Here is a 16841-nt window from a genome sequence, read left to right on the forward strand (position 1 = left end):
AGATAGCATTTCTTTGACAAATTTCTCAAAACAAACAAACAAACAAACAAACAAACTCCAAAGCCACAGGGACTGAGGATGGTAAGCCTAAAAAGGTGGATTTGCCAGTTTTCTTCTTAAAACTTTAGATGTGAATGCTGAAGATAAATAAGGATAGCATTGTCACTTCAACATAATTTCTGGCCTGCTACACACATCATTAAATCAATCTCAATTTGAATGCCAAAAAGGTTTAATCAAAACATTTCATTGTAGGAACTTTAAAGAAAAAGCTCATAGAATCCCTGCCCTGACTTTTCACAGTAAGAAATGTAAGTTAAAAGTTTGACAAAAATGCAAAATGCATAACTACATAGATGTGACAGATTTGCATATTCCAAGATGGCAGCCTGGGAGAATTACCTACAGTGCATGAAAAACTGTGTTCAGAGTTAACAGGTAAACTAAGGACAGTTAAATATTCCTGGCTCAAGAATGACATACCACTTTTGGTATAGAGAAACTATGGTTTATAGGCTGGGTACAGTGGCTTATGCCTGTAAGTCAGCACTTTGGGAGGCCAAGGTGAGTGGATCACCTGAGGTCAGGAGTTCGAGACCAGCCTGGCCAACGTGGTGAAACCCCATCTCTACTAAAAAATACAAAAAAAAAAAAAAAAAGCTGGGCACGGTGGCGGGCACCTGCAGTCCCAGCTATTCGGGAGGCTGAGGCGGAGAATTGCTTGAACCCAGGAGGCAGAGGCTGCAGTGAGCTGAGATAGTGCCACTGCACTTCAGCCTGGGTGACAGAGCGAGATTGTCTCAAAAAAGAAAAATTAAAAAAAGAGAAACCATGGTTTATTAGAACAAAAACAAAACATTAAAAAACAGCAATCTGGCCGGGAGTGAGGGCTCATGCCTGTAATCCCAGCACTTTGGGAGGCCAAGGTGGGCGGATCATGAGATCAAGAGATCGAGAACATCCTGGCCAACATGGTGAAACCCTGTCTCTACTAAAAATACAAAAATCAGCTGGGCATGGTGGTGCGTGCCTGTAGTCCCAGCTACTCAGGAGGCTGAGGCAGGAGAATCCCTTGAACCCAGGAGGCGGAGGTTGCAGTGAGCCGAGATCTCACCACTGCACTCCAGCCTGGTGACAGAGCGAGACTCTCAAAAAAAAAAAAAAAAAAAAAAAAAAAAAAAAAAAAAAAAAAGAAAAGAAAAGAAAACAACAATCCACAAACTTTCTCACATTGGGATTGTCCTGAAGAACAAAAATCTTGTATCCAGACTATAGGTTTAAAAGTTATTCTACTTTATTGAAGCCTTTATATATTCCACTTACAGATCTATGTGGAGCACCTAGTGATTCAAAGAGTTATTCCTATTCTCCATTACAAGGAAAGTAGAATATTTGTCTAGTCAAATAAGCACTGGTGCTATTTTCAGTAAAGTGAAAAGTCATGATCTTGCCCTTAAAATATTTGATAAGCAGTATAAATCGTGAATTTTAAAAGTAAGGAAGCATTTAAAACTTAAATTTTATTCTACTGGTTTTTCCTATGGAAGCTATCTTTGGAAGGCTGAGATTCTCTTAGTGAGCAATATAGTCAATATTAATATTGTGTTTCCATCTATTAATTTACCATGTTCACCACCTGAAGATGATCAGCTAGCAATAACGCCATTTCCATAAAGGCCAGGGACTTAGTCATTGTTGTTTAACCCATTCTTTAAATCCAAAAGCCACATTTGCTGATACAATTATAGAATACGAAATCTCACAGAAACACATATTACTTAGTCACTTGAATAACAAGTTATTTAACACATCAGATCAGAACGGAGGGGGGTACTATGATAGAGTCTCTAGGGGTGAGGGAAATGAACTGATATGGATATATAAAATGTTCTTCTGGCTAGCTGCCTAGTTATCAGTTTCAAGTTCCCTACAGCATGAATCCTCTGAGGGCTTAAACTGCTGAGTGGAAAAATGGGAACAGTGGTTTCAAGTACACTTCTACTTTTTTCTGAAATAAATTTTAGTTATTAAAACTCATTCCTTGTAAACTACTACCCCCAAAGCTTCAGTGTTTCAAACCCAGTGTCAATAAGATGCAATGGAGAAAAATGATTTATTTCCATTGCAAAATTGAAGAAGAGCTACTGAAGGGAGATAAATATATATGAATTCATGTAATTCATAGTTTGAAACATGCATAAAATACAACACTGATTCAAAAGCCAAAACAATCACATCTATTATTACCAGTACATAAAAATTTAGATAAGTACCATAACTTAAGTGTATATATGTCTGAGAAAGATAGATGTGTTGGGTTATAAATATAAGCTTTTGAAAGGTATGTTTAATATTTATACGTTTTGCTATTATTGGGATCAGAATGACAGTTTTACCAATTAGGGTATGGAAAATGAAGTTTGTCTTAAGACCAAGAACAGATAAGACAGGGAAACTAAAAGGAATGCCGCAAATAGGGTTGGGTGAAGGCCAGCTGATACTTGAACTGTTATGCTTTTAGTTATTTTTAATTATTAAATTATGCTGTACACATTCTCTTCTCCATCCATACTCAGTATCTTACAAATGCACCTGTGTGACAAGTATGGCTAAAAATGAATCCCTTATGTCTGCTCTATGGCCTAGATATTGAGCAATTTAATCGATATATTAACTAATTTAGTTCCACTGGGACATTTTCCTAACTTATTTCTCATTTTTGGAGAAGACTGTCAAAAAATTAGTCCCTATATTTTTGAATAAAATTAACATTTAATGCTTTTAAAATACTAGGTAATACATTTCAAAACACTTAGTTTTCCAGAAGACGGCAAAGCTAACCCTTACTTTAAATGTTAGACATGGGGTCATAAAATGTTGGGGTAGAAGGGATTTTAGAAGTATTAAAGTCAAATTTTTAATCTTTTCTTTTTAAATTTTTTACCTACTATTTTAATGAAGAGCTATGCAATTAAACATTAGACCATAGTCTTCATGAAGGCAATGACCAAGTCTGTTTCTTTTATAATTACCTGTCCAGCACATTATATAATGACTGATAAACAGCTGTTGAGTGAATAAATGAAGGTACTTAATGAGATTCCTCACATGTTGCTGGCCCTGGGCTAGCAGCCCAAAGATGTACAGCATGATCCTTGCTCTTAGCAACCTCACTTTCTCTGGCAGAAAAAAAAATGCATAAGCAAGTTGCTACAATATATGTGAAATTTAAGTGTGACAATTTAACATGCTTGGTGATCTATGAGAGCACCAACTGTGAGCAGTTTCTTCTGCTTGGTGGGAGTTGGGGGCTGTAGACACCCAGGAAAGACAACAAAGATAGGTAACATTTTGGCTGGTCCTTGAGGGCTGAGTGAGAATTCACCAAGTAGACAATGTAAGGGGATCCAGACAGAGAGAACAGCATTTGCAAAGGCAGATATATATGTGTGTGTATATATATATTGATGTATATATATGTATGTATCTATCTATGTACGTATGTATATACATATACATACATATATACACACACACATATATACTTTACACACACACATTCAATACACTCTGCCCATATCACCCCTTTTTCCCAAATATGCCTCTCTCTATATATCTATCTATATATCTATATATATATCTATATATATCATATGGGGAGAGTGTATTAAATGGTCTGGAGAACGGGAGCTATGGCTGAGAAGGTAAGCCAGGGCTAGGAAGAAAATAGCCACTTAATCTCCTTATTCATTGGATTTCATTCTCTAGGCAAGCATTCTTCTGCAAGGAGTTTGGATTAGAGTTGGAAGAGGCTGGGTAATGCAGGAACATCAGTAAAGAAACTATTCATCCATCCTTTAATTCACCAAACATTTAAAATGCAGTATCTAAGATATGCCAGGCACACGGAGGGGTGAATGGGATTTAAAGATGTATACTGTTATCATCTAACTAAAAGATGCTGGGGATTAAAAAGGACGTTGGTTAAAAGAGGAGAGAAAAGATAAAAGAGCTATTCTGAGGTAACATGAGCCATCATGTGCTGTCAGTGAAAATGTAGAAGGCTTTAAGGATGAACCTAAAGTTTCTAGCCTGGAAAATTTGTTGGATGATGATTCATTAACTGAAATAGGAAACAGGGGGAAAAAATGTCAGATAGGAGGGGACAGAAGTAGGGACATGGAAAAACAGAGGAACAAATGAACTTGGTTTCAGAATAGTTGCATTTGTGATCCTGATGCCATATGGATTCAGAGATCAGAAGAGAGATGCGGACTAGAGATGTAGATACATCACCATCCATGCCATCTCAAAGAGGGAGGGTTTAAACAATCAAAAGAGAATTAGGCTAAGGTTAGAAACTTGGGCACAACAGTATTTGAAGGGTGGGTAGGTAAAGAATCTAGAAAAATATAGGAAGAAGAACATGGATGGAACAGTTCCATGAAAGCCAAGGAAGAGGACAACTTCTAGAATGAGGATGCTGAGGATGCTGGCAAACATGCTGAGTGCAGGAGGGAATTTAACTTCTTTTGAATTTTAATCTAGGAGGACTTTTGTGGTTTTGACAATAGATGAGTAGTTGCTGATTTCAAAATGATAGTCCTAAATATGTATTTTTTTCTGTAGAATACATTTGCCATCTTTGTGCCACAAGGGAATTTAACTTTGGTCTTACAGACAGTAGTCTTCCAAATATATAATGATTTTCCCATACTTCTGCAGTGGGCTGATGAAACTTGAAACTGTATTACAAATGTTGCCTTCCAAGGGAAGGGCCACACATTAACGACCTTATTTCACCATACCATAACTTACCCAAGTCATATAATTTAGTTAGCAAAAGGGCCAACACCTAGACTCCTGGCTCTTGATTAAGCGTTTTATTTTTCTGTATTCTGATACTAAGTAACACAAGCAATACACACACACACACACACACACACACACACACACACACACATACACACATCAGACTTTAGTCCAATCACTTAATAGCAAAGTCAAAATGATTTCTTGCCCTGTAACTTTTTTAATATTTCATTTCATATAACTGAAGACAGACAAATGACTAGATCACTGTCTTCTCTTGGAGAAAATACCATGTGAAAGAAGACTGAATTTGTGAAAGATGGACTGATTTCTATTGCTTAAGTGCTCTAGCTTTAACTTTGTGGGAAGGTAACACTGCACTCAAGTTCAGATTAGAAGCTCTTTTGAGTCTCTCAAAGAGCCCCGAAGCAAAGAAGTAGACGGTACCTTGACTTTCTCGAGGTGATCTTGGAGAGAGTCGATGAGGAGATCGCCCACTGGCTGCCAGGATCCCTTGATCACCTCAGCTTGGCGCAGCTTGAGGTCCAGCTCATCCGTGGCCTCTTGAAGTTCCTGGAGTCTTTCGAGGGTCTCATCTATTTTTCTCTGCCAGTCAGTGGAATGCAGGTTCAATTTTTCCCACTCAGTATTGACCTCCTCAGCCTGCTTTCGTAGAAGCCTAGTGACATTCTGGGCTCGCTCCTCAGGAGGCAGCTCTAAATTGGCAATACAACAAGGTTTTAGGCCACATTCATTTTTTTTTTTTTTTTTTTTTTAACATTGTCAAAAAGGTCATACTGGAAGAAAGAAAGAGTACAGTTTAACAAGAGGTTAACCTACTGATTAATGGCTTTTTTATACTTTGGCATAAATTTTGATACAGCCCAGAACATCTAAAGTATGTCTTCCTGAGTTTCTACCTTATATCAATCCGATAATTTAAGATTCACTTAAGCTATTGAGGAGAAAAACGTTAGGATGCATAGCACAAGCTCTCATTTACTTTAGGCAGGCTCTTAAATGGAAAATTAACTTGTAGTCTTTGCAACAATAGAATTCCTCCTCACAGATAACTCCCTTTGTTTATTATTTTCTAAATGTTCCAATAACTGATTGCTAATCTCTTTTAATGTTTATTTATGAATGTGCAAACAGATTTATGCGTGGTAGTTTATGAGTCCTTATTTTTTTTCAGCATCTATGCTTAATTTGAATTGATTCTATTTAACCAAGAAAATATGAGAGCTATCCAGGCCCTGGCAGCAAGAATGGATGGGCTGCTCTGTCACCACTGATCCTTCTATCAATATGTTATTATAGTTCCACATTCAATTACCTCTGGGCTCCTGGTAGAGTTTCTCTAGTCCTTCCAAAGGCTGCTCTGTCAGAAATATTCGTACAGTCTCAAGAGTACTCATGATTACAGGTTCTTTAGTTTTCAATTCCCTCTTGAAGGCCTGTGAAAGGAGATGAAAAGAAGTGCTTATTTGGCTTGTGGCATTCTTCTCAAAATTAATCCTGGGTGCTTAGAACTTGTTTATGAAACTCCCAGGTCAATTTCTATCTCTTTTATTTATACACTGATGGTTATAAAATGATTTTTTAAAAAGGGTACATGGGTCTATCTGTTAATGAGGAAAGCACTGTGTTTGTAAAGCTATTCTGGGGAGATGGGGGGAGCATTCCCAACAGTTAATGCCCTCTCACTGAGATAAGAGTGCTTTGTTTATGTAACCTGACAGCCATACTTGAAATCTACAGGTAAAGTTACAAGGTATATATTGCAAAGCTCTAGCGTGGCTAATGAGGACTTAAACAAATGGATATCCAAAATAATGGATATCCAGAATATAACGGGAAGCCTTAAGGGTCATTTACAGGACCTTAGGCTATGTTAAAGTATACAATTAATCCAACTGATAATCACCAGTTAATTCTGTCAAAATGTCTGACAAGGTATAAAACAGGTAAGCTAACTGAAAAGTCTCAATACTTTTGAAAAATCATCATTACATCATCCATTGTGACCTCTTCGAGAATAGTAGAAATGTTTTGAGCTATTATGGATGTAGGAATTGCGGGCGCTAGTTTCTATAAATGAACAGACCTAGAATTAATGTTTAATCTGTAATATTCCTTTATCCAGGGGATCAAAAGAAAAACAAAATGAATAGTTTCTGCCTTCAAAAAGGTTCTAGATCCAAAGAAGGGAGAAAATTAACACTAGAAGCAGAGTGAAAACAGTAAGTTCATACATAATTGAGTGCTAAAAGGATCGCGAGGCATACCGTGAGCCTAGAAGAACCTAACAGATACTCTGACACCATTGAAGAGAGTTATTGACCCAGGTTCTTTGATCTCAGAAGTGAGGGTATTAATAAAATTATTAAGTGCATGCTACATACATGCTAATATATCTGTTTAACAATAACAGTCATAATATTTGTCCTGATCTAGGGCTTAATTTCTGTAACTTTTTTCAACTCTGTCTTACTTTTAGCAATGTTGCCTGCTGAATTTAAGCCCTGTTCTTTCACTGGAGAAAAACAAATTAGCAGTATTCTTCCTCGAAATTCAGATACACCATTATGTTACAGAAGTGTTCCACAGCTGTATTGTATGACACATTTTTTAATAAAATCTTAGTGGTGTTCACCATTCAAAAGAATCCTGAGTCTGATACTTTGCAAAATGATTCATCATCCACAGTTATTTACAATTCAACAGAGAAAGGGAAGGCGTTTGAACCAAAATACTGGAGTTCTGTAAGCAGAATATTAGGATTCAGCCTAGAGATAGGGAAGAAATTTCTGAATAATAGGATATTTCTGTACCCTAAAATCATACTGGATACGTGAGTTATTTACTTTGCTTGCATATAAAGCTGATTCTCCTAATATTTCACTTGAAATCTGTGTTTGTGTGTGTGTGTGTGTGTGTACAGTTGCTGTATTCTTGTGTATTTTTTCATACAATTAAGTTTCCCAGATTCAAGTAAATTATCATTTTGCCTAGTTCTCTGTTTGGACCTGACTGGAGGCAATTAATACTGACCTTACTAATTATAAAAATAATAATGGCTCCCTCTATTGAACTATCACATGTCAGTGGTTGTACTTGAAACTGGAAATACAAAGTTGGAACTTTTAACATATAACAGAAGAGTCAAACACGTAAATAATTTCAATACAATGTAGACAGTGCTATAGACTTGCGCAATATGGGGAAGAAAATCAGGAAAAGCTTCCAGGAGAAGCTAGTAATCACATAGAATTCAAAAGCATGAACATGACTTATTCAAGGAAGAGTATGCTAGAGGACATTCCAAGAAGAGGAAAATGCAAGTGCAGAGACATAGGACATAGAACAGTATGGTATATATCGGTATCTCAAGCAGGCCAGTGTTTCTACAGCATAAAGAACAAGGAGAGGGCATGTCCAAAGATGAAAAAGACACTATCATTATCTGGAAACACACTAGATTTTTAAACCAGAATTTGAAGCTCTGCCTCTCTATGATCATATATGGTCCGCTAAGAGGCTTAGGTGTTGCCTTGAAGGTAATCAGGAACCTCTGAATGGTTTTAACCAAGGGAGTGGCACAGGAATACGTGTGTTTCAAATAGATCTTCCTGATGTAAATACAGAGTATGTATTTGAGAAGAACAGAAATGGAATCAGAGAGATAATGAGGCTATTGTAAGAATTCAGTGCAAGGGGGGCGGAGCAAGATGGCCGAATAGGAACAGCTCCAGTCGCCAACTCCCAGCGCGAGCGACACAGAAGACCGTTGATTTCTGCATTTTCAATTGAGGTACTGGGTTCATCTCACTGGGGAGTGCCGGACGATCGGTGCTGGTCAGCTGCTGCAGCCCGACCAGCGAGAGCTGAAGCAGGGCGAGGCATTGCCTCACCTGGGAAGCGCAAGGGGGAAGGGAATCCCTTTTCCTAGCCAAGGGAACTGAGACACACAACACCTGGAAAATCGGGTAACTCCCACCCCAATACTGCACTTTAAGCAAACAGGCACACCAGGAGATCATATCCCACACCTGGCCAGGAGGGTCCCACACCCACGGAGCCTCCCTCATTGCTAGAACAGCAGTCTGTGATCTACCGGCAAGGCAGCAGCGAGGCTGGGGGAGGGGCGCCCGCCATTGCTGAGGCTTAAGTAGGTAAACAAAGCCCCTGGGAAGCTCGAACTGGGTGGAGCTCACAGCAACTCAAGGAAACCTGCCTGTCTCTGTAGACTCCACCTCTGGGGACAGGGCACAGTAAACAATAACAAACACAGCAGAAAACTCTGCAGACGCAAACGACTCTGTCTGACAGCTTTGAAGAGAGCAGTGGATCTCCCAACACGGAGGCTGAGATCTGAGAAGGGACAGACTCCCTGCTCAAGTGGGTCCCTGACCCCTGAGCAACCTAACTGGGAGACATCCCCCACTAGGGGCAGTCTGACACCCCACACCTCACAGGGTGGAGTACACCCCTGAGAGGAAGCTTCCAAAGCAAGAATCAGACAGGTACACTCGCTGTTCAGAAATATTCTATCTTCTGCAGCCTCTGCTGCTGATACCCAGGCAAACAGGGTCTGGAGTGGACCTCAAGCAATCTCCAACAGACCTACAGCTGAGGGTCCTGACTGTTAGAAGGAAAACTATCAAACAGGAAGGACACCTACACCAAAACCCCATCAGTACATCACCATCATCAAAGACCAGAGGCAGATAAAACCACAAAGATGGGGAAAAAGCAGGGCAGAAAAGCTGGAAATTCAAAAAATAAGAGCGCATCTCCCCCGGCAAAGGAGCGCAGCTCATCGCCAGCAACGGATCAAAGCTGGACGGAGAATGACTTTGACGAGATGAGAGAAGAAGGCTTCAGTCCATCAAATTTCTCAGAGCTAAAGGAGGAATTACGTACCCAGCGTAAAAGAAACTAAAAATCTTGAAAAAAAAGTGGAAGAATTGATGGCTAGAGTAATTAATGCAGAGAAGGTCCTAAACGAAATGAAAGAGATGAAAACCATGACACGAGAAATACGTGACAAATGCACAAGCTTCAGTAACCGACTCGATCAACTGGAAGAAAGAGTATCAGCGATTGAGGATCAAATGAATGAAATGAAGCGAGAAGAGAAACCAAAAGAAAAAAGAAGAAAAAGAAATGAACAAAGCCTGCAAGAAGTATGGGATTATGTAAAAAGACCAAATCTACGTCTGATTGGGGTGCCTGAAAGTGAGGGGGAAAATGGAACCAAGTTGGAAAACACTCTTCAGGATATCATCCAGGAGAACTTCCCCAACCTAGTAGGGCAGGCCAACATTCAAATCCAGGAAATACAGAGAACACCACAAAGATACTCCTCGAGAAGAGCAACTCCAAGACACATAATTGCCAGATTCACCAAAGTTGAAATGAAGGAAAAAATCTTAAGGGCAGCCAGAGAGAAAGGTCGGGTTACCCACAAAGGGAAGCCCATCAGACTAACAGCAGATCTCTTGGCAGAAACTCTACAAGCTAGAAGAGAGTGGGGGCCAATATTCAACATTGTTAAAGAAAAGAATTTTCAACCCAGAATTTCATATCCAGCCAAACTAAGTTTCATAAGTGAAGGAGAAATAAAATCCTTTACAGATAAGCAAATGCTTAGAGATTTTGTCACCACTAGGCCTGCCTTACAAGAGACCCTGAAGGAAGCACTAAACATGGAAAGGAACAACCGGTACCAGCCATTGCAAAAACATGCCAAAATGTAAAGACCATCGAGGCTAGGAAGAAACTGCATCAACTAACGAGCAAAATAACCAGTTAATATCATAATGGCAGGATCAAGTTCACACATAACAATATTAACCTTAAGTGTAAATGGACTAAATGCTCCAATTAAAAGACACAGACTGGCAAACTGGATAAAGAGTCAAGACCCATCAGTCTGCTGTATTCAGGAGACCCATCTCACACGCAGAGACATACATAGGCTCAAAATAAAGGGATGGAGGAAGATTTACCAAGCAAATGGAGACCAAAAAAAAGTGGGGGTTGCAATACTAGTCTCTGATAAAACAGACTTTAAACCATCAAAGATCAAAAGAGACAAAGAAGGCCATTACATAATGGTAAAGGGATCAATTCAACAGGAAGAGCTAACTATCCTAAATATATATGCACCCAATACAGGAGCACCCAGATTCATCAAGCAAGTCCTTAGAGACTTACAAAGAGACTTAGACTCCCATACAATAATAATGGGAGACTTCAACACTCCACTGTCAACATTAGACAGATCAACGAGACAGAAAGTTAACAAGGATATCCAGGAATTGAACTCATCTCTGCAGCAAGCAGACCTAATAGACATCTATAGAACTCTCCACCCCAAATCAACAGAATATACATTCTTCTCAGCACCACATCGTACTTACTCCAAAATTGACCACGTAATTGGAAGTAAAGCACTCCTCAGCAAATGTACAAGAACAGAAATTATAACAAACTGTCTCTCAGACCACAGTGCAATCAAACTAGAACTCAGGACTAAGAAACTCAATCAAAACCGCTCAACTACATGGAAACTGAACAACCTGCTCCTGAATGACTACTGGGTACATAACGAAATGAAGGCAGAAATAAAGATGTTCTTTGAAACCAATGAGAACAAAGATACAACATACCAGAATCTCTGGGACACATTTAAAGCAGTGTGTAGAGGGAAATTTATAGCACTAAATGCCCACAAGAGAAAGCAGGAAAGATCTGAAATTGACACTCTAACATTGCAATTAAAAGAACTAGAGAAGCAAGAGCAAACACATTCGAAAGCTAGCAGAAGGCAAGAAATAACTAAGATCAGAGCAGAACTGAAGGAGATAGAAACACAAAAAACCCTCCAAAAAATCAATGAATCCAGGAGTTGGTTTTTTGAAAAGATCAACAAAATTGACAGACCACTAGCAAGACTAATAAAGAAGAAAAGAGAGAAGAATCAAATCGACGCAATTAAAAATGATAAAGGGGATATCGCCACCGACCCCACAGAAATACAAACTACCATCAGAGAATACTATAAACACCTCTACGCAAATAAACTGGAAAATCTAGAAGAAATGGATAATTTCCTGGACACTTACACTCTTCCAAGACTAAACCAGGAAGAAGTTGAATCCCTGAATAGACCAATAGCAGGCTCTGAAATTGAGGCAATAATTAATAGCCTACCAACCAAAAAAAGTCCAGGACCAGATGGATTCACAGCTGAATTCTACCAGAGGTACAAGGAGGAGTTGGTACCATTCCTTCTGAAACTATTCCAATCAATAGAAAAAGAGGGAATCCTCCCTAACTCATTTTATGAGGCCAACATCATCCTGATACCAAAGCCTGGCAGAGACACAACAAAAAAAGAGAATTTTAGACCAATATCCCTGATGAACATCGATGCAAAAATCCTCAATAAAGTACTGGCAAACCGGATTCAGCAACACATCAAAAAGCTTATCCACCATGATCAAGTGGGCTTCATCCCTGGGATGCAAGGCTGGTTCAACATTCGCAAATCAATAAACATAATCCAGCATATAAACAGAACCAAAGACAAGAACCACATGATTATCTCAATAGATGCAGAAAAGGCTTTTGACAAAATTCAACAGCCCTTCATGCTAAAAACGCTCAATAAATTCGGTATTGATGGAACGTATCTCAAAATAATAAGAGCTATCTATGACAAACCCACAGCCAATATCATACTGAATGGGCAAAAACTGGAAAAATTCCCTTTGAAAACTGGCACAAGACAGGGATGCCCTCTCTCACCACTCCTATTCAACATAGTGTTGGAAGTTCTGGCTAGGGCAATTAGGCAAGAGAAAGAAGTCAAGGGTATTCAGTTAGGAAAAGAAGAAGTCAAATTGTCCCTGTTTGCAGATGACATGATTGTATACTTAGAAAACCCCATTGTCTCAGCCCAAAATCTCCTTCAGCTGATAAGAAACTTCAGCAAAGTCTCAGGATACAAAATTAATGTGCAAAAATCACAAGCATTCTTATACACCAGTAACAGACAAACAGAGAGCCAAATCAGGAATGAACTTCCATTCACAATTGCTTCAAAGAGAATAAAATACCTAGGAATCCAACTTACAAGGGATGTAAAGGACCTCTTCAAGGAGAACTACAAACCACTGCTCAGTGAAATCAAAGAGGACACAAACAAATGGAAGAACATACCATGCTCATGGATAGGAAGAATCAATATCGTGAAAATGGCCATACTGCCCAAGGTAATTTATAGATTCAATGCCATCCCCATCAAGCTACCAACGAGTTTCTTCACAGAATTGGAAAAAACTGCTGTAAAGTTCATATGGAACCAAAAAAGAGCCCACATCTCCAAGACAATCCTAAGTCAAAAGAACAAAGCTGGAGGCATCACGCTACCTGACTTCAAACTATACTACAAGGCTACAGTAACCAAAACAGCATGGTACTGGTACCAAAACAGAGATATAGACCAATGGAACAGAACCGAGTCCTCAGAAATAATACCACACATCTACAGCCATCTGATCTTTGACAAACCTGAGAGAAACAAGAAATGGGGAAAGGATTCCCTATTTAATAAATGGTGCTGGGAAAATTGGCTAGCCATAAGTAGAAAGCTGAAACTGGATCCTTTCCTTACTCCTTATACGAAAATTAATTCAAGATGGATTAGAGACTTAAATGTTAGACCTAATACCATAAAAATCCTAGAGGAAAACCTAGGTAGTACCATTCAGGACATAGGCATGGGCAAAGACTTCATGTCTAAAACACCAAAAGCAACAGCAGCAAAAGCCAAAATTGACAAATGGGATCTAATTAAACTAAAGAGCTTCTGTACAGCAAAAGAAACTACCATCAGAGTGAACAGGCCACCTACAGAATGGGAGAAAATTTTTGCAATCTACTCATCTGACAAAGGGCTAATATCCAGAACCTACAAAGAACTCAAACAAATTTACAAGAAAAAAACAAACAACCCCATCCAAAAGTGGGCAAAGGAGATGAACAGACATTTCTCAAAAGAAGACATTCATACAGCCAACAGACACATGAAAAAATGCTCATCATCACTGGCCATCAGAGAAATGCAAATCAAAACCACAATGAGATACCATCTCACACCAGTTAGAATGGCGATCATTAAAAAGTCAGGAAACAACAGGTGCTGGAGAGGATGTGGAGAAATAGGAACGCTTTTACACTGTTGGTGGGATTGTAAACTAGTTCAACCATTATGGAAAACAGTATGGCGATTCCTCAAGGATCTAGAACTAGATGTACCATATGACCCAGCCATCCCATTACTGGGTATATACCCAAAGGATTATAAATTATGCTGCTGTAAAGACACATGCACACGTATATTTATTGCAGCACTATTCACAATAGCAAAGACTTGGAATCAACCCAAATGTCCATCAGTGACAGATTGGATTAAGAAAATGTGGCACATATACACCATGGAATACTATGCAGCCATCAAAAAGGATGAGTTTGTGTCCTTTGTAGGGACATGGATGCAGCTGGAAACCATCATTCTTAGCAAAATATCACAAGAACAGAAAACCAAACACCGCATGTTCTCACTCATAGGTGGGAACTGAACAATGAGATCACTTGGACTCAGGAAGGGGAACATCACACACCGGGGCCTATCATGGGGAGGGGGGAGGGGGGAGGGGGGAGGGATTGCATTGGGAGTTATACCTGATGTAAATGACGAGTTGATGGGTGCAGCACACCAACAAGGCACAAGTATACATATGTAACAAACCTGCACGTTATGCACATGTACCCTACAACTTAAAGTATAATAATAATAAATAAATTTATAAAAAAAAAAAAAAAAGAATTCAGTGCAAGATTATGAGGATCTGACTCAGGGCAATGGTACCAGGAAAAATGACGGGGATAGTAATCTGAAGTGTGAAAATTTGGTGACTGACTAGATACTGGAGAGAAGAGAGAAAAAAAAACAAGAATGACTCTCAGTGTCTAGATTGAGTAGATGAGCAAACGCTGGGTGCAATTCAACTAAGTATGAGGAAATAAACTTTCCTGGATGTCTCAGTTCACCTACAGAATGCTCTAGCCTCCTGAGAAACTTCCCACACCATGGAGATTAGATCTGTAGCCATTCATCTAGTTCATTTCTCTGATCCAAGAGGGTCAAATGGTTATAGCTCAGGGTAGATTCCTAAGCTAAACTCTGTGTTGTCAGAAAGACTGGAGTGGGTATCTCTCTAGGTATTTACATTTCAAAAATACGAAACCCAGACCTTGGAGACATTTCTAGATTGTAAAACATGAGACACATAGGGCTAGCTGGTTTCTGGAGAAGCTGGAGTTAGAACTCAGGCGCATTATGTTTCCACAGAGAACCCTTCAGAAGGAGAGAGGGATAGCAGCCTCCTTCTCCTTTATAAGCAGAGGGAAAAGATTTTTCCTCGTCTCCCACTTATGGAGTACCCAGCCACTCAAGTAGGAAAACGTTTCATCAGCGTTCATCATGTTGCCCTGGGGGTAAGTCTTTGGGCAAAGGAAGGGCACAGCAACAATATTTACTGTAAGGTAATTAAATGAAATCTGCTTCTGATTCAGAACCCCTCATGCTCATTCAGGATAAAATTATTGAAGAGCAATATTAAAAACGCAACTTGATGGTATGTGTGTGGGGGGGATGTTCTGTGCATGGGGGACAGAGTAAGGGACTGTGATATGCTCAGCTTGGAAAGCTAACATTCCTTCCACAAAGAAATAATAAAATCTGAGGTTTGAGGAGAAAAAAAAAATATTTAGGAGTTATTTTCTCATTCAGCTAATACACATTGAGTGCCTACATATCAAAGTTTAATGGGCAAACAGAGTAATGGGATCTCTTGAGAGACCGAAAAGGAACAAATAGGTGGAGAGATTAGGGAAAATGAGGAGTGTAGAAATTTCAAGGAGAGAGTGAGAATTTTGAGAGGAAGAGGGTGACCAAGCATGCCCAATGAAACATAGAAGTAAAGTAAGATCAGCATTGCAGAGTGTTCACTAGCTGTGGTGAGAGCAATTTCAGTGGAGGGCAGAAGCCTCAGAAGTAGGTGTAGCTGAGGAGCTAGTGGAAGAAGGAGTAGGTATTTCAAGTGAAAATTAAATGTTCACTTTTCTTTTTCTGACAAGGAAAAGAGGAAGACAGGACAGGAGGACAGAGAAGATAACAAGATAAAGGGATAAGAAGTTCTTTTTAGCATAGGAATGATTTGAACCTAGAGTGAAAGATGGAAGCTAGCAGTAGGGTAACCAACCATCTTGGTTTGCCCAGCACTGAGTTTTTCAGGATGAGAGACTTTCAATGTTAAAACCAGGATAGTCTCAGGAAAATTGGACAGTCTCAGGAAAACCAGGAAAGTTGGTCACCCTAGCAGAGAAAGATATATGTTACGACCTTGACAGAAGGTGGAGATAATTGTTGGAACAAGGTCTGTAAAATAAGGAAATGTATCTTAAAGGTCTTATCAAACTTTAAAAGTCCAAGGCACTATTTGATGATATAATTCTATTGTTAAAACTGGACAGTAAATAATTCAAAGCTAAGGACCCTCCATTGTGAGAGACCACTTGTTTGCCCATCGAGTCGTTGCCAAGGGCTTAGATCCACCACAGCTGCACAGTTCATTTCTTACATATGAGTCACTGAGGATTAAAATGGGGCTAAAGAAAAGACAAAGAAAGTTCTGTTATTACAAAGACATAAGCACCATTATTTTCACATTGTTGCCTGAAACTAAGAAAAGAAAGTGCATGGAAGAGAGGGTTAAGTGATTGTATCATTAGAATTTCAAAAGATTCAGATTAAATACAAAAGGATAAAACTCCCACAAAAAGAGAGAAATAGTTGGTTCAAGGAGGTCAGAGGATAAAGAAAATGGTAATAATTCTTATTATGTGGGAAAAACTATAAATAATAATATGTAATTTTAAACATGGTTATATGT

The 16841-nt window shown here is 39.1% G+C and overlaps 1 protein-coding gene across 15 annotated transcripts in view; it reads right to left on the minus strand.

Annotated features, from left to right (window-relative positions):
• Window positions 1-16841, minus strand: part of DMD (dystrophin) — a 2269491-nt gene that overhangs the window by 364294 nt on the left and 1888356 nt on the right. For all 15 annotated transcript variants that reach the window (XM_050777140.1, XM_050777144.1, XM_050777148.1 and 12 more), the window contains 2 exons: window positions 6149-6269; window positions 5260-5528 (listed from right to left, as the gene is read on the minus strand). In XM_050777140.1, the coding sequence (XP_050633097.1) occupies window positions 5260-5528; window positions 6149-6269 (390 nt within the window). The remainder of the gene's footprint in view (window positions 1-5259; window positions 5529-6148; window positions 6270-16841) is intronic.

The sequence above is a fragment of the Macaca thibetana genome, chromosome X (assembly GCF_024542745.1).
Source record: "Macaca thibetana thibetana isolate TM-01 chromosome X, ASM2454274v1, whole genome shotgun sequence".
NCBI lineage: Eukaryota > Metazoa > Chordata > Mammalia > Primates > Cercopithecidae > Macaca > Macaca thibetana.